Source organism: Seriola lalandi, unplaced genomic scaffold (genome assembly GCF_002814215.2).
Source record: "Seriola lalandi dorsalis isolate HSWRI2012SDOR001 ecotype SW California unplaced genomic scaffold, Sedor1 jcf7180002054997, whole genome shotgun sequence".
Classification (NCBI taxonomy): Eukaryota; Metazoa; Chordata; class Actinopteri; order Carangiformes; family Carangidae; genus Seriola; species Seriola lalandi.
In genome coordinates this window covers 92,575-120,515 of record NW_019525546.1, presented here as the reverse complement: position 1 = coordinate 120,515, position 27,941 = coordinate 92,575, and the positions used below count along the sequence as shown (strand labels likewise).

General features: G+C 42.0%; 1 protein-coding gene across 1 annotated transcript; it reads left to right on the top strand.

Annotated features, from left to right (window-relative positions):
* Positions 1-919: 919 nt before the first annotated feature.
* Positions 920-27,600, top strand: cacng3b (calcium channel, voltage-dependent, gamma subunit 3b). The gene is made up of 5 exons (XM_023397111.2): positions 920-1,477; positions 1,613-2,551; positions 19,351-19,434; positions 22,206-22,346; positions 24,113-27,600. The coding sequence occupies exons 2-5, from the start codon at positions 2,335-2,337 to the stop codon at positions 24,622-24,624; spliced, it is 954 nt and encodes a 317-aa protein (XP_023252879.1). The 5' UTR covers positions 920-1,477; positions 1,613-2,334; the 3' UTR covers positions 24,625-27,600.
* Positions 27,601-27,941: the final 341 nt, after the last annotated feature.

Here is a 27,941-nt window from a genome sequence, read left to right as displayed (position 1 = left end):
CTCGCTGGAGTGGAATCATTAAAAACGGTCCGTGGCTCTTTAAGTGGCGTCTCTGCTTCTCTCCCGGGCGCGATTCTTCATGCATCGCTTGCCAATCTCTCTTCCACCCACCCCCCCACCCCACTCCCCCTCTCTCTCTCTCTATCTCTTACTCTCGCTTCTAACTAATCAGTGCGGTGCAGGGGCCGCTGGAGCCGCAAACAGAGGGGAGAATAACGCTACGCTTCGAATCAGGACCAAGGACAGCGCCTCTCAGCGCCTGGTACATTCAGCACCACGGACAGCTCTCCAGACGCCGCACAAACTCCTGACGCGACAGCGGCAAGTGGCGCGGCACAGCACTGCCCAAAAACTGGAAGCTGCATTAAAGACATCAGAAGCGGATTTATAAACAAATCTGGTCAACATCACTGTTTTTAATAACACCTTTTGTGTAGATGTGGTCCACTATATAATTACAGTGAGTATATGAGTTTGACCACTGCTCCACCGCTTGGAAACCTGCTCAGTCGCCTACTGTGCTTTGATACTGGTAGTCTGACTACATAAACAAAATTCTGTTGACATAAACACAATGAGGTGTCTCTGATAATGGTAAAAAAAAAAAAGTAGTCCTCCTTCTACTAAAACTCACAACGCTCTCTTCTCTCTGGACAGGAGCCTCTCACGCTTTATACTGACGGCTTTGCAGTGGTGGGCGGGACATACAGCAGTGACGGTGTGTTATTAGCTCCTGAAGGGCGCTGTCACCCACGAGGCCTATCCGAGCCGAGCGGGGCGGCCTCGGGCGGAGTTTGAGGAGACGCGCGGTTAGTTTTAGTTTGTGTTGGTTGGACCGAGCGGAGGAGGAGGAGGAAGACGAAGAGGAGGAGGAGGAGGACTAGGAGGAGGAGGAGGAGGCGACGGCTGTCATTTTTTTTTCATTTGCACCAACGGGCACGTTTCTTGGGAGCAAACCCAGGCGGGTGTAACTGTCCTACAGGGTCCATCAGCAGGCGTCTTATTGGCCGGTTTGTCCCGGTTGTGGTTGCACTTCGGCGGTGAGAGAGAGCCAAGACGGCTGTTTTGAAGGAGAAAATTAATTAACCCCGTCTTGGTCTCATTTTGGTGCCTCTTTAAAGCCTAATTTAAATACCCGTGCTGGTGTGTCTCCACACTGCAGATAATCGATGGTAAAACTGATTTTGGTTTTTATTAGCGGCTGCGTGTTTGGTCGAGTTTCTGTTGCCTGAACTCTGGACATCGAGGAGGAAGAGAAAACATGTCAGTGAGTCAACAGCTGGAGTGGATAACGTACGACGGATCTCGGTGAACGTCCACTCTCTCTTCATAGCTGACGTATGGGCTTTATTCATCCGTCCATCTATTTAGGAATTCAACGGGAAACCGAACAAAAGGGAAAAAAGCATAAATCCACCGCACCGCCTCATATCTTCCACATACCGAGGGGATCATTCACCGGTCAAGAAATCCAGCGGTGAGTTAAGGGCGAGCCGCCTAAACAATTCTGTTTTTGTAGAAACATATTCAAAATCCTCTCTTGTGACATATGCTGTGTGGTTACACCACTCAAGAAAACAAACTAACCCCCTTTTTTGTTGTTGTTTTAAAGATGGAGTCCCCCCACGCAGACCTTGGCTGCTAATGGTTAACAGATTAATAAGGGAGCTGTTTTGGAAGAGCAGCGGCAGAAGTTGAGAAGAGAAGAGGGAAGAAAGGAAGGAAGGAAAGAAGGAAGGGAGGGAGGAGGAGGAGAAGAGACAGGAGAGACAGAGGGAAAACGGAGCAAAGAAGAAGAAGAGGAGGGAGAAGAAAAGATCTCCGGTTACTGGTGGATAACGCCGCTCCAACAGCAGCTCGCCCTGATTAACCCTGGGACAAATACACGGAATGAACGGAAAGAGGGAAGGAGAAGCAGAATGTGGTACCCTCCGCTCTGACTGACTGAGGGCTGTGTCGGGTAGTCGGGGACAACCGGTGGTCGTTAAACCCCCGGTGTGTGTGCGCGCGTGCGTGTGTATGAGGGTGGTGGTGAACACCGGTTTTTGATGCGCGAGAAAGTGACGTGCCGCCCTCCCACCTTCCCGCCCTTTGCCACGAGCCTCTTGTCAACTCAACGGACAAAGCAGCCAAGTATTTCATTTTTCGCTCCATACTCACAAAATCTCCAGCTTTTACCTAGGCTATTTTTATTATTATCATTAACCTATTGTTTGAGTGCCTGTCTGTTGAACCCCTCACTCTGACTCCAAGTCTCGCGGGATATAAAGGAAATAAAAGGCTGAATCTAAAAGAGAGGAGGAAAAAAGATTAAGACAAACAGGAGCCGCCTATATGAAGATGCTGATGTGTGACCGAGGCGTCCAGATGCTCGTGACGACGGTGGGCGCGTTCGCCGCCTTCAGCCTCATGACCATCGCCGTCGGTACCGACTACTGGCTGTACTCGCGCGGGGTCTGCCGCGTGAAGAGCAGCGGCGACAACGACACGAGCCGCAAGAACGAGGAGGTGATGACGCACTCCGGCCTCTGGCGAACCTGCTGTCTGGAAGGTACGTGATCAGTCTGACCGACTGACTGTCTGTCTCTCTCTTATAGCTGTCTCTCTGCCTCTGTGTGTGTGTGTGTGTGTGTGTGTGTGTGTGTGTGTGTGTGTGTGTGTGTGTGTGTGTGTGTGTGAACATGTCTCTCTATATATGTATGTGTAGCTGTCTCCCTTTCTCTGTCTGACTTTTCCCAGTGTGTATTAGTCTTTCCCTGTCTCTGCGCACACACACACACACACACACACACACACACACACACACACACAGAGGAGCTTTGGTGTGCCCAGCGTGTGTGCATACCTACGTGTGTGTGTATTCGCCAGTGTGACAGCATCCCATAATCCCTGTAACTCACTTCTTATGAAGTTGTCCTTTCCTGAGTTCACTCTCGCATCCCTTCCTCTGCCACAGAATAGAATAAAGTGTTGTGCTCTTGTTTGGTTGTCATCACGCTGCATAGCTGAAGGTACAAATAAAGCACTAACAGGCACAAACAGAGACAGCTGGCAGTGTTATTAGCCAGGAAGCTGCACCACTAACAAGTACCTGGATCTGCACACTCTTGATGGGACTCTTGCACACAGTATTGTCAGGAATTTGTTCTTTTGAAGCCATCTTGTTGTCTCGTTATTGGGAGCCAAAAAAAATGCAAAAGTGAGCAGAGTGGCCTGTGTGGTGCTTGGATCAGGCGTCCATTTGGCCACCACCACAAATGAGACAGACCTGTCAATTTATACAGACACTCCCAAATCACTCCCTGATTTAAATCATAATTCTCATTATAACTGAATTTAAGATGCACTGTGGCCATTGAGAATATTATGTTGTGGGAAAACATGTGTTGACTTTGTATTTCTGGAGAGAAGTTTAGGTCTTTTTCTTTTTTAGTTAAACCTGAATACCCCACAGCTAGCTCCCCTACCAGAGACGCAGTTTCACCTGTAAGAATGTATCACTAGTGCCAAGTGTGTAGCTACTGCTGCCAATCAGAAGTAGATTAATATTATTTCTGTAGTGAGCTTAGCAGTGTAATCAAGTGTACTCAAGTCAGACGATTAAAGCCCAAACAAGGTTAAATCTAACTCCAATGGCACTTGGCTTTATTGACATATCTTCTGTCTGTAATTTCAAATGCCGTGACTACCCTCCAATTCATGTAGCAATCTTATGTTTTGTGACTGTACGATGAACTTCAAAAACATCAACCAAATCGGAGGAGACGTGCCATTGAAAGATGTGGATTAAATACCAAAAGTTGGCTGCACAAGTTTATACATGTAGGGTGAAGCAAGCAGATTGGAGACAGACCAAGAGAAGGGTAGAAGGGGCATGGATAACTGGAGCAGACAGACAAAATAATACGATAGGATAGATTATATAGATTAAAGAGGTGACGTGCCTTTTACTTCAGTTGGAAAGCAGTTAAAGCCACCTTGATGTTGATGTGGCTCCAAACTCTGCTATGACAAAGCGAGCTAAAGCACTGATGTCAAATGATAGACAAAGTACTGAGACTGGTAGATCATAGATTTGAATCTGGGCTTTGACCTTGGCTGCATGTCATCCTCTGTCTCTTTCCACCTTTGCCATCCCTGTGGAATCTCAAATGAAGCAGAGATGCCATAACACTATTAGAAAATTTGGCTTCTTACGTCAGCAGAAGCTCAAATCACTTGTCTGCATTGTGGACTTCCAGTCATATCCAGTGGAAACCTACAAATTTTTTCCTAAAGACGGCTCTAAGAAGGCTTTTTTAGCAATTGTTTGTTTATATTTAGTCATATTTGTGCTGTAAGTGTTACAAATTGCTTGGTAGCAGCAACCTGCTGACACTGTGTACAACCAAATATGTTTTCACTGCAACATGTCTACCATCTCCAGCAAGCAAGAACTGAAAACTCACAATTGGATTTGATTTGAGGATAATGCAATATTTGTGGTTTGCAAAGGATTCTCTGAAATATGTCAATTTGTGTGTGTGTGTGTGTGTGTGTGTGTGTGTGTGTGTGTGTGTGTGTGTGTGTGTGTGTGTGTGTAAAGAGAGGAAGGATGGATATTATGAAAGTGATTGTCCTGTAAAATACAAGCCCATGGGTCATCTCTGCATCTCATTATTTTCTAATAATTGTAATTTTTATAAATTGAATTAGAAGATTGATATCAGTTTAATCTAGCTCAGCACAAACAACTCCAGCTGTCATATATTTGTAAAAAAGTTGCACCACAAGTATTTAAGACTAGAAACGTAACTAAGAGTCTACAGCCATGTAGTGATTCTGCCAGGCTGTATTGGAGCTTGAGCTCCAAAGCAGAGCTTTGTGCTGGATGTTAATTCAGGGGATCGCCAAAGTTATTACATTTCATCCTGAGGGGGGCACTAATGTGTGCACCAAATTTTAATGACAATCTTTTCAATAGTTAGGAAGACATCTCACTCAATGCCACAAATGTGAAGCCTGTGGTGGCAGCAAAGGAAAAGTCAGGGGCTCACCAAAGTCATTAGGATACATCGTCAGGGAACCATTAATATCTGTACAAAATTTCATGGCAAGCCATCAAACAGTTGAAGTGATATTTCAGTCTGGACCAAAGTGGTGTAGCAGCTGGCATTGCCATCCCTAGAGCCACATAGCTAGCTAGCTAAAAACACTATGGCATAACAAGCAGTTTACCGACCATCACAGCCAGACCTAGTGACTCTGCAGAGCGTCATAGCTCTGAACAAAACCCAGGTGATTCTTGGGTGTATTTCTGGCTTGCATGCTAGCTAACAAGACAAAACCTCTTGTGAGACAATTATACTTTACCTCTAGCCTTGTTCCCCTGCTTATGTTCTCGTGCTAAGCTCAGCCAAATATGCTGCTGCACACACCAAGATGAAACTGACACCAGTCCTCTCATCCAGCTCCTTTAAAGACAGTAAACAAGCATAGTTCCAAAAACTTCTGATTATTTCTTGAAGAGTGAAGGTGAGTCACCTGTGTGGGGTCAAACTTCACGGTAAGTGTAGTTTTGTGTACCACGCTTCATTATGACTTGTCTCATAATTTACACTAAATGATTTGACTTTGATCCTCTGAAAATTCTCCACATAGAGGCAAGTAAACTTTGTTTTTCAATTACCATTAAAAAAATACATCGCCTCCAGTAGCAGCATGTGTGTGCGTGTCTTTTGTGTAGGCCTGTGTGTTTGTGTGTCTGATGCAGCCAGACATAACCATGTCATTCTGGGGGGCATAGAAGGCTATTACAGGGCCAGATGGCGCAGGTATAAGGCTGCATTGAACACACACTCTCATTTTTACACACACACACAAACACACACACACACACACACTTGTAATTGAATGAATAATAGAGAAATTCTAGGATATTCCCAAGGCACCAAATAAGCACAGCTGTGGGAGCAGTACACCAAGTTAACACAATGTCAGCACAATGTCAGTGCATGCGCACATGGACACATGCAGGCACACATACAGGCTCACATGCGACAGACACAGAAATATGCAGATGCACACATACTCACTCATGCACACACGCATACAAAATAATGCAATACACAACTAAAGTGAATAAGTTATCCTTTATCTCTTTTCTCATTCTGCCCATCTTATCCCCACCTCACTCATTCCCGAGTCCCAGGTTGTCACAGTTTTATAATTCATAAACACCTCATAACCTGACAGGAAATGGATGTCTCTGACTGCTTACATGTGGCTTGTACTCTGCCCGACATCAGAGAGTGAGTGAATGAGAGATAGAGCGAGGGATGTGGGGGTGGAGGGGAGTAAGAAACATCATGTATGCAGGGTTCTTACAGTAAATGTATAGAGCAGTCATGCATGTGTACCATGCTGCATATATAACATGCAGAACATTTTCCAGTGGCACAGTTTATTTAACTGAACACATGAGAAGCAAGGAAGAACGCTTTGACAATCATCCTATGAAGATTTTTTTTTTCTTTTGCTCTCAGCATCATTCACAAAGGAGCAAAAGTTGACTCATTGTTTTCTGTTTTAAGTAATTGGACCGACCCCATTTACACGTGGTATTAACATGCGATTTCTAACTGGATATCTTATCAGGATAAAGAAAACTGTGCGTTACTGGATGTTTAAGCACACATTGTAAACAGCTCTCAGCCAGGTGTGGATTAAATCTGTTCTGCTTGGCCTCATTGTAAATAAATAAATTAAAAAAAAACAGAAACAAACAAACGACAAAAAACACTTGAAAGCCCAACTGTAAAGGGCTTGACACTTTTAGATGAAAAGGGATGCCAGTCACAGTCACTTCTGACAAATAATTACTTAATCAAACCATACAAAAACAATGAGGCACACAGCGAAATGATAATGAAATATGCAACACAGATAAATCAGCACTGCAAAAGCAAATACACAGCTCAAATCAGATGTCAATGATGTTCCTATTCAATCAAGCAAGCCAGCAAGTGGGTAAGTTCAGTCCACTCACTAAAGAGCCCGTTTCGGTATTTTCCAACAACCCAAAATCAACTCAGTTAAGTCCAGTTTCACCTAAGTAAAGACAGTCATCTAAACACCGGGTTTTACTGTGGATCCCCACAACACTAATTAGACAGGAAAATCAACAAAAAATGGCGGCGTCTGTAATCGCAGTTCAAACAGTGATTATTTACTTAATATACACCGGGTACTCACGGTACCGTCAGGCAGGCAGGCAGGTTTGCAGAGTCCTCTGTAGCTCCGTCATGACTGGCAACTTCTGGAAAAACTCCGCCTGGGAATATACATCCACTGGGAATCCTTCTCCTGACACAGCTTCAGACTCGACACTTACTTTTTAATCCACAAAGCTCAACATGCGGCGGACTTTACAACGCGGTCGGATGCCGAGGGTAAAGCTGAAGTTCCTGTGTTCACTGACCAACAAACCGGGCGGCTCCGAGACAGACAAACAGACTTCTTGAAGGTACCATTCACATTACGCGCGTTTTTTTGTTTGTTTGTTTTTTTTGCAGGGGAACTGTGATTGGATTGTTGCAAGATTGGGGGCGTTAACTATGGGAAAAATGAATGACAGGTGGGTGGTGACGTCATTCAGACGAATGGTGCTCAAACTCTTCCACCCATCTCAAGCTCCCCGGCAAGAAAAACCTGCAGACAAGCTCTTTCTTGGCAAAGGAAAAATGAGCACTGCTCATATAGTAGCATCACCTGTATCATGTTTGTTGAAAAGTATGCTAGCTCTTACCACCTAACCTGTATATTAAGATCCAGTACTTTCTTTCAGCAATTTATTGTAAACCTCCAGCGTAACTCCCATACAATTACAGAGAAATTATGCATTCACAAGGTCTCCTGTTTAAATTCTTTCTTTGTCTTCCGAGGTAAAGGTAAGATTGGTAAGAGAGCATAATTGGCACTAAAATACAAAGAGATATCCTCATAGTTATGTATAAACGATTAAAGTAATAAAAAAGTAATTCTAGAAAAAGATGTTAACTGTAGCTATGCCACATAAAGCCACACCCCTGCGATGGTAGCGAACTAAAGCATTCACATGGTGCCGCTTACATACATGCTCTTTGTGCCTGTGTAATACCATCAGGAGCTAAACACATGCCTAGACAAATTTGTTTTTCTAATTGGCAGATTTTTCGGATGAAAATGAATAAAACTTCAAAAGCTTCAAAATGTGAAAAAAAAATCATATTTTCATTGACACATGTTGCACAAACACTGAAAGTAGAAAAAGGGCAAAAAGACAACAAGACAACATATTTACTCTTCCCTTCACAGTAAAAGTCTCCACTAAAGCCACATAGCATGTTACAGGATTCTTTATTCCTGTCTAGTTCATATTTTAGAAAGCTTATTGATACCAGGTGTGAATGCCTGAGATCCCATGTCATAATCAAACTAATGAATCCAGATATAAATGACATGTTAATACCATGTATAAATAAGGTCTGTGTTAAGTGTGGTGGGCTTTAATGTATCATAGTATTTGTGCAGGCCTCTACACACCAAAAGTGTGTGTAGTTTGCCTGCAGTGAGTGTTTGTGTCTCTGCAGGTGTACTGAGGGGTTAAGTTCCCCCTGTGATAAATGAGCATGAGAAAGCCAGGAAATGAGGAGAGAAACACGGAGGGGGGGAGCTAGAGGATGGAGACAGTGCATGAATGAGAGACCAGAATGTGCATGAATGAAGCAGGGGAGAGAAGGAGGAGAGCGGTGGTGGGTGGAAAGTGATGGATGAGCTGTGCATGGCCTCAGTTTCAGGTGAATCTCTAGGGAGTGTTTGACCACGCCGGGGATCTAAATGATCACCTGGTAATAGAGAGAAGGAAGAGGGTTTTTAAACACAGACGGGGACAAAAGCGATCACCCAGGTGGCTGCGGGAGGAAAGAAAGAATGAAGAAAGTAGGAGATGAGGGGATGGAATGAAGGACAGAGTGAAAAATGAGGTCACTGCATAGGGAGGTAGGCATTAATTAAAGATGTGGGGTGTTTGACCGTGTCTGGGATAAAAACAATCAGCTGACAGAGAGGGACAGAGGTAATGATAGAGGGGGCAAGAGGAGTTGTGAGGGAGAGGATAGGAAATAAATAAAGAGAGGGTTTGTCTAAATATCGTCTGGGAATAAAAAAGAAGGAAGAGAGATGTAGATGCACAAGTTGATGCAACAAGTAAGAACGATTGAAACTTTCATTTCAAATTTTGTTTCTTGGATTGTATTTCAATTCATGACATATTTATCGGCTATAACTGTCTTTTACTCAGTTCCGTTTTATTTCCAGCAATGTCTTTCAATATTTCAGAATTTTTAAGGGAATAGTTCAACATTTTGGAAATCATGTTTATCTGTTCTCTGGCTGATATGAGAGAATCAATACCCCACTCATATCTGTCCATTAAATATAAGGCTACGACCAACAGCTGGTTAGCTTAGCTTAGCATAAAGACTGGAAGCATAGGGAAACAGTTAGGCTGGCTCTGTCCAGCGGTTGTAAAATCCCTCCAGCACCTGTAATGCTCACTAATTAACGTTATGTCTTGTTTGTTTAATATGTTGAAAAACCAATTTGTGAGAAACAAATGGACATTTTCCAGTTAAGAAATAGACCAGCACACAACCCCCATAAAACAGCAACATGTTGGTTTTACACTTTGATTTTCTCACAGATTAAATATATTATTATGTTAATTAGTGAGCTTTAGAGGTGCTGGTTTTTAATTGTTATTACCTTTAGACAGAGTCTGGCTGTTTCCCTGTGTTCCTGTTTTCTTTATGCTAGGCTATACATCTCCTGGCTGTAACTTCCTATTTAGTGTACAGACATGAGATTAGTTTTGATCTTCTCATCTAACTCTCTGACAGAAAGCAAATAAGCGTATTTCCCACAGTATCGAACTATTGCTTTAATGTTTCCTCATTCTGCAGTAGGTTCTGAGTTCTGATAGTCCTGCGATTATCAACCCCTTTTCAGTGTAGGAGGTATAGAGGAAGACATGGAAGGATGGAAGAAAGGAGACTCAGACGCAAGAAGGCAGCATGTACAGTAACCATGAGTGTGGATATGATCAGTCTCCTCCTAACAGGGAGACAGAGTGAGTATGGCAAGATAGTGTGTAAGGGATGAGTGGAGAATTTGCAAAGAGGTGATACCGGCTAACGGGAAGCGGTTGAGAAAGGATGGGCATCAGGTCAGGAGGAATAGTGTTTGACCAGGCCTTTGATGAAAAAAAAAGAGTTGTTAAATAAAAAAGAATGTGAAATAAATACTCCTGGCTTTGGGAAGAGGGAGGGGAAGACAGAGCCGAGGGACATTTAGCCATGTTTCAGAAGACAGTACCAAGGGAGGGAGATGAGAACAGAAGGAGGGGTGAAGGAGGAGATATAGCAGGAGATGAAAAGTTTGATAGTGCCTTGGGAGTAAGTGGGGAATGGTGAGAGAGATGGATGGAAGGAGTGAAAGATGATACAGCAAAGTGAAAGAATGTTTCAATATCGCAGTGCCCCCGTGAACAAAGCAAAGTACATAAAGAAATGATTTTCTAAGTTTGATGTGGAAGAATATGTCCTGCACAGAGCTCTGATCTCAACCACATTCAACACCGTAGGCCTTGTCACCCAGCATCAATGCTTGACCTCACTAATGTTCCTGTGCCGAATGGGAGCAAATCAATCCCTGCAGCCGGATTCAAAATCTGGTGGAAAGTCCTTCCAGAAAAATGGGACTGTTATGGCAATACATTAATGTCCATGGGTTTGGAATGGGATGTTCAACTATTTTGCATGGTTTTAATGTTCATGTGTCCACACACTTCTGGCCATGTGGTGTTAGACAGATGCTGGAAACAACCATGCATAAAAGTGAGAAGAGACTGAAGAGGATGAGGAGGAGATTGGACATGGATGAATGGCTGTTTTGGAAATGAGAGTAGAGAAAAGGAAGGATGATGAGAAGATTTGAAACAGGAACAGAGGGATGTTTTTGGAGGAAGAGAGAGAAAGAAACATAGGTGGATTTGAGGAAGAACAGACTGAGAAAAGAGGGAAAGAACAGAGAGAAAGAGGAGAGGTGTGCAACCAAGCAGAACCTGTCTCGTTCTCTTTCATCAGTCATCACCGTGGAAACTAGCCTCTTCCTCTCTCTCTCTTTCCCTCTTTCCCCCTCTCCCGTCTTCTCTCTCCTCCGCCTGGAACGAGGTAATCAGAGAGAGTGAGAGAGGTAGAGACAGAAAGAGAGAGTGAGAGAGAGAGGGGAAGAGGCACAGTCACCCACACTGAGCTGTCAGAGGCGCTCTGAGGAAACAAGCAGTCCAATTTGCTCTGCTTTTCAACTTCCTCTCAGTTCCCTTGCTCACTCCCCCCTTTTCCGTTTTCTAGTCGACAAAACCCTTTATATTCTGAGTGCATGTGTTTGTGTGTGCATGTGGCTGTGTTGAGACAGGCCACTCACATGCAGTGTTTGGACCACACACCATCTGATTAAGGGCAGCTCGCCTGGGAACAAGGCTGGCTTCACCAGAAATACTGCAGCAATGGTCATTTTTTCAAATGCCTAAAACAACATTTTACTGACCAGGACCTCTTGTGGTTGCACAAATTATGACTGTAGTTTCTCAGAAACAAAGGAATAAGTAACAATGGCAGTAAAAGCCTTGTTAGGAGGACGTCAGGTACGTAGTTAAGCACACAAAGCTTGTGATTTTAACAAGGACCACTGTTTTTATTCATTTCCAACCAGCCAGTCAACAATGGATTGTTTTAACCATGAGTGTGATGCGACCTATTGATTTGATCTTGACTTTTTCTTTAGCAGCACCTTGACACATTAATGCTTCTCTCAGGATTAAATGAAATAACTTTGATGTCCCCAAACTTTCCATCTAGCACCATCATCAGACCAAAATCTTTCATTTGTCCAATACTAATTCATTGAAATTAAATGAAACTCTCATCAGACTTTGTTTGTATTCAGTACTACATTATCAGTTGTTGGCATGTAGGTAAACGTAAAGCAGCATGTTAGCATGGTGATGTTAGTATTAAGCACACCAGAGCTGCTTGTACAGCTGTAGACTCTTTGTCTTGTTTTAACCTAAACCATGATCTTTCTCTAACCATAAGCCTAACCTTATCAATGTGGCATAAAGTATTTTTGTAACAGTAATTTTTTAATAGTTTAGTTATTGCCAGTGGTCTGTTTTGTCAGCTAGTGCGGTTGATTTGTTGCAGGGAACACATTCGGTGTCCCTGCTGTGTTTTAACTGAAGCTGCATTTTGGAAAAACTAAAATCCTTAAAGTCTTCAGTGGGGTTAGTTTAAGATAGTTAGAGTTAGCCATGTGGAAATTAAATATGCCAGTTAAATTTTGCCCAAACTGCTAAAGTTTTAACACACAAAAAAGCTCTCCCACTACACTGAAAGTAAATCTTTTTACTCTGACGCTTATGTCCAAGATTTGTCCATCCTGTACTTTACAGTACATGTTACAAAGATATTAACCTGGATCTTTGTTTACATCAGAGCATTCTGGGTTGATTGTCATTATTTGATTTACTCTGCCGTAGTAGTGTGTGTGTGTGTGTGTGTGTGTGTGTGTGTGTGTGTGTGTGTGTGCGTGTGTGTGTGTGTGTGTGAGTGTGTGTGTGTGTCTGTTTGTGTGTGTGTCTGTGTGTGTGTCTGTGTGTGTGTGTCTGTGTGTGTCTGTGTGTGTGTGTTTGTGTGTGAGTGTTGGAGAGAGAGAGTATGTTGGATCAAGGACAAACAGCTGGCATCTCATGTCCAGCGCATCATAATCGTGGGGGCATGTGGACACACAGTGTTGTTTGTGTTGGTCTCCTTTTTAACCTTGATTCAGGCACTGTTTTTTCTAGTGGAATATTTAGTATGCATGCTGCAGGACTTGCCTGTAATTTCACAAGTAGAACTAGACTGATACTGTAGACCTGTATATATGTTGTAATTGAAATCATGCAGTATGTTAACTGGTCAGAGTTGTTAATCTTCAAACATGGTTTCTATATAGAAAAGGCTTTTTTCCTGTGGGGATTTTGTAATGTTTTATTTATTGATTTGTAATTTTTGATAACATATTGTAAATGCAGACACCACAGAAGCAAGCTGACCAGGAAAAGTTAGCGATAGAAGACAGTGAAGGAGAGACTTGTGGGGGGGGGGCATACTCAGCTCAGTAGGAGAAACTAGACCCCATGACACATGAGATAAAACATGCAGACACACACGGGCAGACAATCATGAACACACTAGACTCCCATCCTCATTCGCTACTTCCCATAATGCCTTTCTGTGGCTGTGGTTGCAGCTACCCTCGGGCCACCCTGACCTTTGTGAGGCAAATGTCTCCTGATAGATGGTCCCACTGTGTGTGTGTGTGTGTGTGTGTGTGTGTGTGTGTGTGTGTGTGTGTGTGTGTGTGTTTGATCATTAGTTTGTAGTTAATTAAACTAAAACAAAAACAACCCAACAGCACACAGAATTAGAGAAACAAAACAGCAGTGTGACGTAGTAAGTCCTAATTACAAATAAGCAACATGTCAATGTTACCGTATGAATGTATGTGTGCTTGCATGTATGAAAGGGCTACACTTGTATGTGAAACAGAACAGACGATTTCTATACGTAGGAGTCAAGCTAACTTACAGAAATCTATCCGTCTGTGCACACTTCTTATGGTTTTGCGGGGAAAATACTTTCCATGCTGTTTCCTGTGATGAAAGTAAGCTGTCAAAATATAAAAGATGTGGATTCATCTCGATGGTATTTAATCTGCCACCTGATGATAGTGGGAGTGAGATTCTAATGGTCTATGTTGTGCTTGAACTGTCCTATAATTGAGGGGAAATTTGTTTATAAGAGATGTATATTTCAGAGTATTTGAATCTGTAAGGAGGAAGCTGAAAGGGCATCAGTCTAAGAGACTTTACCTGTATGTTTACCTTATCGCCTGAGATTGGACAGAATCTCAGTAATAGATGTAAGATCTTTGGCAGAAATTATGTTGGTTCTTAAAACCTTACGTTCCAAACCATCTCTCATTATTCCTATATATCGTATATGCAGGTTGCTACACTTTGCTCGGTGGCTAGTGGCTCAGACTCGGTGGTAAATGCTAAGAATGGACAGCTGCATCTACTTCTTCATTGTACGTTGAATTGTTGAGTTATATTATCTGTATGGACAATATCAAACCTTACTGTCCTTTCAAGCACACTGAACCAGTGGTCCTGTTATTTTATAAACTCTATCTGATCAGGCAAGATTATATAGAGACTATAAGAATTATATCCAACAGGCAACTGTTATAATTTCACTAGAATTCTGCTGTGCACATTTGATACTGAACTGCACTGTAATCGATCCCTCAGTATGAGTCAGATGGTTGCTAGGTGAAGTCAAGGGGAGGAGTTCTTCATCGCTGCAGTAACCTCAAATACCTTGTCCAAATCTTCTGCTTGTGTTGCATCTTCATAATGGATATCAATTAGAAGACTCTTGCCAGTAAGCCATCAAGGAGAGATTTGGATGTGTGCAGATTTGAGTGAAATTTTAGGAAATTAAAAAATTCTTAACGCAAAGAAATATGAATGACAGATAAAAAATAATAGTGTACTCTCCTACCCTGAATTACCATAAACCTGTTTGTGTCCATTTGAATGGTCTTAATGGTTAGTGATCTGTTTATTTCAAAACAGAGATAGACAGATTTTCTTTCAGAGGAAACGTGGTATTTTAATTATTCAGCCCATGTGTTCAGCCCACATTGAAGGTTTTACTGTAACCGTCCATTTGAGTGGCTTCCATTGTATTTTACTGTACATGCCACACACTTCCTCTGCTTTACAGTTTTTCTCTTTTTGTTTAGTTTTGTGCTGTTCTCTGGGAGTGGCTTCTGTGTGAAATAGACAAAATGATTTACTTCCCCTGAAATCATTCATTAGAATTAAACAGGAAGTAACATGGTTAGCTAGGGGAACATAAGCAAACCTTAAGTACCCTGTGGCCTGGGTTTTGTGCCGGTTTCTCTGTGATGGGATCATGAGCTGGTTGTGACACTTGACATAAGCCTGTGTGACAGTTACTGACTCACTCACTGATATAGCATTTGGAGGTAGCTCACCAAAACCTTAGAGAGGGCTGAGCAGTATGCGATACATGCGCACCCATCTACACACACACATACAGACAGTGGTACCTGTATCTGTTCGGTTGATTGAGCTGATTCAGACAGTTAGACAGCTACTTTTTTTTTTTTTTTTTGGACCATTTAAGAAAGAAAATGTTGATTCATTCATGGTTCATATTTATCCTACTATATGTTGACAACCTGTCAAAGTTGCTTGCTTACAACCCACCAAGTGCATGCTGGGATACGCTTAGGGCCACCTGTGCAACCAAAGAGGAGTATAAAGAATGTATACACAATACAGAGATTAATATCTAAAATGACTGAAAAGGAGGCAGAATCCAATAAATCTCTTTTTTTGATTAAGCTCAACAGTCACAGAAAATCTAAATGCAGTGATTCAGGAGAAATGCAGGAACATAATTTCTTGGTGAAAGTACAGCAATGAAACCTTTTTATACAACTGAAACCAATAAAATACACTAATGATGAGGCTGGTGTTATTTTATATGTTTGTTACTGGCATCAAATTTCATGAAACATCTTGAGTTTGCAGACCAGCTCCTAATACTTTGCGTCTGAGGCACTCAGATCTATAAGCCCATTGGTTCCTGAGGAGGAAAGTCTATAAAAGCAGGTCAATATTACCAGACACCAGACCTTTAAGCGAGGTTTGACCCAAGCAGCTACCATCAAGTGATCAGCCCGCTGAGCCTGCCCTGTGGGCTGATCAGCACGCACAGCGGTATTGATCTCTCTCCCTCTTGCTCTCTCTTGTTCCCTCCCTCTCTCATCTTCGCAGCCCCACAACCACAACAGTCCACTGGGAATCTCTGTGCCTCCCGATTAGCCACCCCGTGCCCAACGTACACCAAACTTCATAGAAAAAAATTCAAAGTCATAGTAATTGATCCGGATCTGCTATAAAATTGACTGGGTTCCTCTCTGGCCCATGCCCCATCCAAGTTTGGTGCAAATCGGTTCAGTACATTTTGCATAATCCTGCTGACGAATAAACAAGTCTCAAGTCACTGCAATTCGAGTTTTTAGCAGGCCATCTTTATTTTTAAGACAGTAATAGTGTGACATCATCAGGTACACTAACACAGAAGTGTGTGTGTGTTAATGAGGGTGTGTGTGTGTGTGTTTGAAGGTGTGTGTGTGTGTGTGTGTGTGTGTGTGTGTGTGTGTGTGTGTGTGTGTGTGTTTCTCCTTTAAACTGTGTTTATTCAGTTGGGATTTAGGCCACCGAGAGAAAGCAGCCATATCCTGTGTGCGTGTGTGTGTGTGTGCGCGCCAATTCACTGGTATGTCATTGTTTGAAGCCGTTTGTTGCTCTATAAATCAGAATGGTTCAATACAAATCCGTCCATTTAAAAGGCAGGAGGTATAATGAATTTCCCAGGTGGTAAACACAAGGCAGAGCTCTGACTGATGATGCTTTACACTTTGATGCATCCAACAGGAACATTTATGGTTACATTTACCTTCTGTGACTCCACTACTTTTATCATCCAATTAAACGAGGCCACATTACAGGATCAGCTGAGCAGTATTCTGCATTTTTCTTATTGTCAACAAATCTCATTTTAAAAAAAAAACTGATCCCACTGAGAAGTAGTGTCAGTGTAGCTTTAGCTTATTCCTCCACTGAAAACTATTAAAAACACATCAATGAGTCACACCGTTGGACTGGGGGACACGTTCCTCCATTACAGTGAGCATGTGCACTTATTTTGAGTCAAACCTACATAAACCATTCTGCTGCCTGAAATACTCATTACACACAACAAATATGAATTAGCCCTCATTTGAAAATATTCTCCGAAAAATGCATAAATTTACTCCCGTTTGAGTAAATGAAACTATAGACTCGCCGTCTGTCTTCAGTAGAAACCTGTGGGCTCGGGGGTTGAGAGCCACACAGGGTTAGGAAGTCAGAAAGTATTAAAAGAAAAACTAATGCATTGTTGGTTTAGGCCTTTTTATGGGGTTTGTTGACAGTAAGCAAAATATAGAATCACAGCAGGCTTATGCTTTAACCTGTCCTACACTTTTGATATTATCTGTTCCATCGTTACCAACCCAAAATATTTCCATTTGACAAATTAGAACCAGAGAATTTTAGCTTCTTTTTTTTTAATTAAAACATTACTTTAATCAATTATGGAAATAGTTGCTGATTCCTATTCTGTTAATTGACTAATTGATTTACTGGACGAATTGTTGCAGCTCTAGTGGTTTTTCCAAACATCAGTATGTGTGTGCTCTGGAAAGAAGAAATCTCCTTCTGTTTGCACTGTGCCACCACTGTCCAAAGCAGATTGATTTAAGTACGCAGCCATGGCATCCATTTTTAAATCATGTGTAGGTATGCAGTGAGAAAATCAAATCTCCAGATATGATTTTCTCTTGGTTTTCCTTTGTTAGCCTGGTGGTTCTATTTTCAACCACAAAAGCAGAAAAATTATGAATGAGAGGATGAATTGGATGGATTACAGCATTAAGAGCGTGTGCAAAGATGATGCTATCCATACACTTGTGTGTGTTTGTTGAATTAGTAGTGTAACGCTCAGTGTAAGGGACTTTGACTCATTTGAAAAGTTTACAGAATATTACTTTATTAATTCTAGATATCAAAGACTGTCGGCTACAAGCGTATCAGAGTCTCAGTCAGAGGTTAGTTACTATCCCTGACTGCATGAGCGAGATGAATCAATTTATGAATGATTTTCTGAGTGTGGGTACTGGAAAGAACCTCTTCATATGCAAATAAGCAATTAGGTTGAGTCGTTCATTTGTTCCTCACCAGCCTCTATCCTCCCATTTCTCTCTAATTCCCCCGTGCCGTTTTACCACCAAACCTCTTTCAACCAGCATTTCCTCTCTCTTCATCCTCCTTCATCTTCCTTTCTCTCCTCTTCCCCTTCATCCCTCGTCAGTCCCCCCTCCCCCCTCTCTCTCTCATATCCCCTGTGGTGTTGACCATGTGCGAATGGGACTGAATGATGGGTGGGAATGAAGCTGCATGCAGTGTATACACACACACACACACACACACACACACACACACACAAACAGGCACACATACACACGTACAGCAGGTTCATGCTCACACAGAGAAACACACTTCCACATGAAAGCGCATAATGGATGTGTGCGTGTGTGCTTGTGTGCGTGTGTGTGTGTGTGTGTGTTTGAGGAGGTCTTGTACAAAGGAGGATGAGTCACTCTGCCTGACACACGGCACGCTCATAGGAGACTGCATCCTCGTCAATACAATTCTCTCTCACACACACACACACTAACTGACATACACTGATATGTACTATCTAGATACAGAAGGCTGAAGACTTTTACTTACATGCATGATTGATAGTGTTCATGTATCAGTTTAATGAGCTTGCTTGATGTGTGTGTAAACGTAATGTCTGTATTTCAGTAGCTGCGTGTGTCTGTATTAAAAGTGGTGTGTGTGTGTGTGTGTCTGTGTGTGTGTGCTGGGTGTGATAAGGCTTTTCATTAGTGTTTCCCACACATAGCCTGAAGGCTACAGCCCTGCTCTGCATCATCTGTCATCTCTTTCTCTTTCTCTCTGTGCTGGTTTTTTCTGCTTTTGGTGTATTTTGATATCTCCATACATGATGTGTATGTTCACTCATACTGCAGCACAATCACACGAGGTGATGACTGATTACTGTAAAAATATTTCAATCCAACAATCCAAATCAGTGACTGACTTTCATAACAAGAAAAAATTTTAACATTTTGCATTTAATGCATTTAATGCTCATTTTGATCCATCGACAGTGAGTGCAACAATAAAGTAAGCTGTCATTTGAGACCTTACAGAAATGAGTGCAAGGCAAAGCAACACCCTGTTAAAAGATACAACTTCTCATAACAAAGTAATTACATGACATACGGTTTTGTCCTCTCCTGGTTTGTTAATCTTGGGTCACTGCTCAGAAAGTGATTTGAAGACTTCTGATCTACAGCATGATGGGTAGAAATGAACAGTTTAAAATATTTAATATTAGCATGAACAGTGGAAATCCAGTGTTTGTATGTTTTTAAGTTGACGAAATAGTATGTCACTGACTCAGAATTTCCTCTTGTGGGACAGTAAAGGAACTGATCTGTGTTTCTCCTCTGCAGGGACATACAGAGGAGTGTGTAAGAAGATTGATCACTTTCCAGAGGATGCTGATTATGAAGCGGATGCTGCTGAATACCTCCTCCGTAAGTTTGATATGAACACACAAACACAACACGTGTACACATGCGTACACACACACGGAAATGTTTGCAGCTGGCCTCCGCTTTTACTGGCCTGTTACCTTATTTTTAGCTCCCAAAATTCCTGTAACCTTTTGAAAAAGTAAGCAAAGCGCTCCGAATGAAGCATGGTGATATATTTCATTCAAACCAACCTTTTTTCCAGTTCTTAGATCCACTTCTATAATGTGTTTTTTTTACAGTTATATTTGCTTGAGATGTGAGACTACAGGTTTTTTTTGTGGAAAGCCTGCATTACATGTGGTGCACGGTGCAATGAAAGACACTATCAAGTTGAATCATGGGAAGTGTAGGATCCAGCTTTTTGGAGCTTGACCATGGAGACTAAAAGTTGGGATATCTCCGAGAGCAAAATGAAAGCCCTGGTGTACACCTTTAATGATCATGTGGACTTTCCTCGAGCGTCACCACAGGGCAGACTTTTGTTTTTTACCCCCACTGTAATCATTCTGAGCTTTAATTGAATTGATTTGAAAATGAACCCTCTGTGGAGAGGAGTTTTGAGTTGAGAGTAAATTATTATAGATGAGATGGATAAAACAGAGATGAATGAATAGATGGAAGGGAGGTCCTGCATGTGTTGTTTAGCTTTCACCTGCAGAAACAAGGAGATAGATGGACTGCAGATATAATGGAGAGAACAAGAGATACAAACAGTTGCCAGAGTTTTATCAGCAAATAAGAAAAATGAGGGGGAAAAAACATTGCTGTGGCAAGAAAATGACAAAGGAGGAAAAAGGAAGCACCTTATTATTTCTAGATGTATCAAAAGAGTAATATGACAGAAGTGAAAAGGGATGCAGCCTCAAAGACAGAGGGTGGTTTAGTGGAAAACAGAAAGGAGGGGGCTCTCTGTTTTTTCTCCCACAGTAAACATAGAGTAAAGATGGATGGAATGAGAAAACAGCCACACACAAAAAAAAGAAAAAAAAGAAAAAGAAAATGGATTCAGCCTGTGCTTCTTTTTCATTGCTCCACTGAACACAGAGCAACATCCCCAGAGGCAGCCAATTAGATCACAGGCCTCAGAGCTGGCCAACCAATGGGGAGCGGGGACCTAGTGACCGGCATTTCATACAGCCCAGGGGTGTGGGCCACAGGGGCGGGGCCTGTACACTCAACAACACGACGCCACTGGTCACAGCAGCTGTCAGTCATACGGGATGTGTTTTGGAATGTAACAAGACATAAAGAAAACAGATTTACGATTAGAAACACATTATATGCTGGATACATGTGTATATATGTACATTTAAGTACATATCAGCTTTAAAAGATATCTAAACAATACCACACATCTCTGTTCTGCATGACAAGCTGTTTGCAAATATCCTTCAATATGCTATCACATCATGCAAACATATGGGGTTCTGGCAAATATTTCACTCCAACTGCAGCCTCGCTTTCATACTTATCATTTTGCCTTGCATATGTGTCAGTGCGGCTCTCCATCTGTCTTGGTTTTTGTCCATATTTTTCCTCTACATCCCTCTGTCCCTCTTGCTTTCACTCTCTCTCTCTCTCTCTCTCTCTATCTCTCGCTCTCTCCCTCTGAATGCTTTAACATGTTCTGGATTCAGATTCAGTCAAGCATGTCGCAGCACACTGGCTCATGTGTTTTTGTGTGTCTTGTGTGTGTGTGTGTGTGTGTGTGTGTGTGTGTGTGTGTGTGTGTGTGTGTGTGTGTGTGTGTGTAAAGTAGCTCTGTCCTTCAACACAGTGGATTGTGCCTATGACATTAAAATAGCGAATAAAATGGTGTTCACATCTCTCTACCATACATACATGTTGGACCGTTGTAGGTGTGCTTGTGCTTGGTCAAGATGCAGGATGAATAAACAAAGGCCATTAAACATCCAACCCATCAAAATTTATTTGATTCTCAGATAATTGAACATGAAAAGAAAGAAGACACACATGGGCTGCGGGTTCAGAAACTGCCACCCCATGTGAAGGTGAAGAAAGAGTGAATGAGTGGAGTGAACCCTTAAATAATCTTGTGGTGCCCAGGTGAACTGCATCTGGTAAATGAGGGGCGGAGGGTGAGAAAACAAGAGCCAATCGGTGATAAGGAAAGGAATTGAATTCATTAGTAAAATGCAGAGTAGATGATGTCAGCATTTTCAGAGATCTGTTTTTTTTTGTACTTTAATTTCAATACAGCAATGCCACAACATGATTATATTATATTCATCACAAGCAACAAATTGATTGTAAAGTAAAGGTTGGTATATATCAGCAAGTAGATCTTTACATCACAGGAGATACTAGAGAACATGGTGTAGAAAACTAAAAAAGAAACTTATGAATGAATAGAAATAAGGAACATACAAAACTGATGGAAACTGTCACATTCACAAATCTTCGTCTATTTTCCAAAACCTTAACATAATTCTGGAGGCAGTGTTTATATCCACAATAACAATTAAAATGCACTTTTTGATGTATATTTGGCATTTGAGATCTGTCCTCAAAACGTAAATCATATGTCAAAGGTATTACTGGTTCAAACCATCCACCAAGGACTGCCATGACTTTGAACCAAAATATATACACAATGTAGGAAAGCTCTCTCTTCCATCCTGCACCTCCCACACAAATCATCCACCATCAGTTTCATTCTGTGGGGTCTGAGAGACAACATCTTTCCACAGCAAACGTGTTTGTACTTTTCAGTTATAGATATGTTTCCGCTCTTTTTCGTGTGTGTGCAGGTGCTGTGCGTGCCTCCAGTATCTTCCCCATCATGAGTGTGGGCCTGCTGTTCCTGGGGGGGCTCTGTGTGGCCGCCAGTGAGTTTTACCGGAGCCGACACAACGTCATCCTCAGTGCAGGAATCTTCTTCGTCTCCGCAGGTTAGTGCATCTGTGTGTGTCTGTGTGTGTGTGTGTGTGTGTGTGTGTTTGTGTTTGTTTGAATTTGTGTCTTTGTTCTGTAAGAGGGGAAGTACAGTGGTTACCCGTCATCAGTGCACCATTGTATATGAAGCTTATATGTAAAGCCTTGATGAAGCCTTGAAAATCCTTGGTTATTAACTAAGAATCGGCTCATTTTAACCTTCTTGGCTACATATGCTGCTAAACTTGTATCATACTGATGTCACTATCTAAAGTCACTTAATTAATATTTTTTGTATATTATTTTCTGCTTGTTTTTTAATTTCTTTTTCCTCCATGATATTGATGTTTCCTATTACTTGTGCCACTGTAATGGACTAATTTCCCCACAGGATGCATGAAAGTAATTAAGTTCTCAAAATGATGAGAAATGAGAGCACACAGTCATACAGTAGATATAAAATGGTATCACCATGGTACCACCATAGTGTTTGTGTTTCCCCCTGATTTCTATGTTGCTATGTATCAAAAAGTTGTGCTCATTACATGCTACATGCTGCTGATTTTCTTCACATAAACCAGAGTACTTTGTACTTTTTGTATGTTTTGCTGAATAAAGGTATTTTTATATTGTGATTTTGTTCAAGAAATTTTAAATAAATAGTGCAAAAAAAATGTTATGAGCCCTATTTAATCTCCCCAATGTGACCAAATTTTATTGTGGTTTCAGTCAAGTCAAGTCAAATTTTAATTATATTGCCCATTATCACAAATCACAAATATGCCTCAAGGGGCTTAAAAACCTGTACAGCATTTAAATACAAGGGTGTCCACTACATTCGGGATACGGGCTACATTGTGTGTATGTGTCTATGAGTGTGTGTAATTGTGTCACTGCGGTGCCACTTGAAACAGAGGATGTGCAGCACTCAAATATTTGTTGAAGGAGCCCATTAGGCATCTAAAACACACAGAAGAGCCTGAGTGTAAGGAGTCGCACTGTGGAAACTGGACACAGCAGCTGATTAATCAATCAGCAAGAATACCATGATGCCGCTGTGATGCACTGTGAGGGTGTGAGAGTGCAAACACACACACTCACACACATTATCTATTTACGGTTTCTCATAAACACACACACACACACACACACACTTATGCTCTAGCCCCTGACACACAAAAGGCGGTAATTGCTGTTCAGTGGGATGTGTAGGGTCCCATTGGGATTTGTCGTAAATTTATGAAGCCAAATTGGTAATTATTTACCACAATAGTGTGGGGCTGATTCTGGTTAATTACAGCTGGCTAATTGTCCCCATTCTGTGCGTTCCACCACACTGCATGAACACTGTATTGTGGACTAATGATATGGAATAAGAGAGCCCAGCTGTGTGCAATGACTCTCTCCAGTGTTTCTATCAAGCTCCACTCCCTCTCTCTGATGCTCCCCTCTCTTTACTGTTCTTTATTTCGTTTGGCTGTCTCACCGTCACTGCTCCTCTCTAACCTCTTCTCTCCGCTGCTCTCACTACTCTGCCACTCCCTCACTCCCTCTTTGTGATTTAAAAAAAAAACATGAGTGCTTTAGTCATGCCAGCAGCATGGATGACAATGTTAAAAAACTATTAGTATACTAACTACAATTATACCTGCTAAACATCAACATGTTAGCATGTGAGCGTATTTGCGTACTGACTTAGCAGTTAGCTAAAAGCACACTGGTGCAGCCTCACGTAGGTCACTCCAGTCTCCTATTATTTTTCCCTTTCTTTCTTCCCCTCCAGGCCTCAGTAACATCATTGGAATTATTGTCTACATCTCAGCTAACTCGGGCGACCCGGGCCAGAGCGACAGCAAGAAGTCCTACTCCTATGGCTGGTCCTTCTACTTTGGCGCCCTCTCCTTCATCATGGCAGAAATGGTAGGCGTGCTGGCCGTGCACATGTTCATTGAAAAGCACCGCAAGCTACGAGCAAAGTCCCGCACCGAGCTCATCAAGAAATCCGCCTTCAGCCGCATCCCCTCCTATCGCTACCGCTTCCGGCGCCGCTCCAGCGTGCGTTCGTCCGAGGCCCCCAGCCGTGACGCCTCACCCCTGGGGAAAGGTGGCTACACGGGGCCTGCCGCCTCCGAGATGCCTATGTACACGCTGAACCCACGCGAGGCGGGCAACGCCGGCAGCAAAGCAGGTGGCGGCATGGGCGGGCTGCTCAACTCAGAGAGGGAGTTCCTCCAGAGCAGCACGCTCACTAAAGACTACAGCAAGGACCCCAACCGCAGGACCACACCTGTCTGAGAGGTGCTGGCTGCAGATATCGCCCAATCAGAGTATCAAAGAGGATGATGATGAGAAATACAGGGGGAGTGCCGGCAAAAGCAGGGGCCACACAGGGTTACGGGGTGGGAAAGGGGTTTGATAAACTTCGACTGTGAACTGTGAACTTTTAGCCTTTGAACTGTGAATCCTGAGCCCTGTGAGAGATTCAGTGTGTGTAGCAGGGTCGGTTCTGATGGAGAAGTTGATCCCAACTCCACTTTACCACATATCACTGTAGTTGTACTTGTAACTCCTTACATATGAAGGCACATTCAATTTATGTTCATGATTTTTATGTTCATAAATTGACTTTTTCAAGAGGGAAACAGAATTGAACTTAAGAAAAAGTTTAAGAGCATATTGTAAGTGGTTCACTGTCTGGGGCAACTTCTCCTAAAAATGAAAATAATGTGAACTAAAGGAGAAGAGGGAAGAGGTGAGAGTGATCTCTGACCTTCTGACCTCTGTCCTCCTGACCTTTTGGATAGCAGCAGAGTTGGATCAGTGCAGGGTGCTCTGCTATTTCAATGCTATTTAAAAGTGAGGGAGTTAACACCTCAGGATAGGGATTGATTCATTTTCAGTTCAGCTGAAATTCAAAATATGAATTGAAGATGTAGTTTGTCCATGTTACGGCAGCACATTTGTGGCACTAGTTATTATTTTCTATACATATTGTATATATTCTCCTTTCATATTGATTGATTTTATTTTTAATGATGGAAAAGCTCACTTCATTACCGACTGAACTGAAACTGAATTGAGCTCATTCCTGGTAACATTTACCCCCCATCTTCTCCCAGGTCAGTTGTTAAACCTGCAAAGGGATTCTTTTTTTTATGAAGGGGAAAGAGTATACTGACTGCAGATCAGCTGCTATTGGGGAAAAGGTGTGACTCAACAACACTAATGAGTCTCTTTTAGGGTAATGTTAGATCATTGGTGCTTCCTTTTACTCCTCCTTTTAGCCACATGTCTTCTCTTGATTTATTTTTTCACCTAAAGCTTAAAGAGATGATCAAATATTTATCTATCTGTCTGTCTGTCTGTCTGTCTGCCTTCACTCATCACCTTTCATCTTCCACATTTTTCTGTGTAGCCCCCCATAACTCACCTCACTGCCACCCTCTGCACACCTCCTCTCACCCTCTCTTTCCTCTGAGGGACACTCCACTAGATTTAGGTCCTGTCTTCCGTTGTTGTCGCTCGTAGACTAGTCACGTTTTCTGGAGGTTGTTGGTTCGGGGTACTGTGGAGGAGAGACCGCTGAGCTGTGAATATGCTTTAAGGCAGAGCCAAAAAGACATTAAACAAACAAGAGATGGACTTTTTGTTTGCCCACTACCTCTTGGTGAATATCTATCAGATTCATTTAATATAAAGTTGTCTTTACTTGCTAGAACAATTGTTAAAATTTCAGCTGCAGAAACAAACGCTGAGAAAATGCTCACTTCAGTCTAAAGTACACATCTCTCTTCTCCAATGGAGGATTGAAAAACGAAAATTGTATGTGTCGCACAATTTTCAGATAGATAGATGGAGCTGCATTATTCAAAGGATTTGTGCTCCGTTCATTCAGCCGTCACTCACAGCCTCTCCTCCTTTTTATCTCCCTTACATGTGCACACACACTGCACAAATACACACACACACACACCTAAACACGTCTGTCAAATGTCTCCCGGCTGTGACATCCACAGACAGCCATGGCCCTATCATATTTCAAACACCTGTACAGTTTTTACTGTAACAGACTCTAGAGACACATCAATACATTTCTGTTTATCTCTCTCTCTCTTGCTCTCTCTCAGACATATACACATTAACATACTGCACGTATGAGTTAAAAAGCAACAAACATCAACTACTGACTAAAAGCATTTTAACATACATTGGGCAGGTGTGATCTTAGATTTGGTTTAGATTCGATCTGGATTAAAAACAAAAAGTAGATCAGATACATCAATATGAGATTCACGTGATTTATTGTGAAATGTTTTGGTGCAGACTCTAGTGCCCATGTGATCCGAAGTCCTGCGAGAAGAGCAGTGCAGAAAATAAGAGCCGGTCTTTGACTGGGAAGCACAACAGAAAGCTTGGATCCATTTGATGAATAAGACAAAATGAGAGATAAGATGAGAGGAGAGACGCAAACGAGCCAGCCTCAATCTCATTTCAAACGTCAATAAAACTCCAATTTTTCTGTTAGCTGATGTCATTGAGGTGATGTATTGGATGTCTTGGGCCACAGTGGCTTTCAGATTATTGTGTCTCTAAAAATATACAAATCTGAATGAACAGATATGTTAAATACTGCGTTGTTTTTGACATGAAACTGATCAGTTCCCCATCGACCCTGACTGAAAGTTGTTTCAGTAATTTAACTGCACATTATCAGGCTTGTTATGGTAATACTACATACTGTATATGTAGCTATTGTTTACACACAGCCACTTCTCCACTGGTAATCTATCGCTACCTCTGACCAATTGTTGGCAAATGATAAGTAAGTAAATCTCCAAGCTTGATGCGACATAGACAAAGACCCAAAACACACATCACATCACATTACACCTGATCATACACACATCAACATGTAGATGCACACACAAGGGGAGGGGCTGTGTGGTGAGAAGGAGGTAAAATAGCCACACAACAGAGAGAAAGAAGAAACTGAGGGGAAGAAAACATGTAGCAGGGTTATGGAGAGAGAACACAAGTAGATAGTAAATGTTCACAGCATTTTTCTCAAAATTTTTTCTGGAACTGTGATTAACAAATGAGTGTGAAACTCAAAGAGGAAAAGAAAAATGCATTTTTGTTTGCTTCGTTACCTCCCTAAGCCACCATTGCACTGTTTTGTATAAACTAAATATGAAACAACACCAAGCTAAAACCATTACACCACAACTTTGACAGTTATTACCCTGATAATAAAAGATGTTTTAAACCTCAGTCATACTGTTTAATTTATGACAGTGCTGTTTTATCTGCTGTCTTTTACGCCATAAAGGGAGCTTAAAGGGACAAATGTGCATCAGTACGGACTTGCTCTTGCTGTCCTCCACATGTAAATATTAATTTTGCAAGCTAACTACAACATCAGCAGTTGTCATGGGCTGTGAAAGGGAAAAAACTGCTTTTCTCCAAGCAAGGGCTTTTAATTTTTAAAGGACAGGAGCACACAAGGGCTTTTTATGCTCAGCGCTGCAGAGACATCGTTTTAAGGGTGTTATGTGGGAGGGCGGGAAGGAACGGCAAAGTACATTTGCACAGGAACAACTGTTTTTAAACCA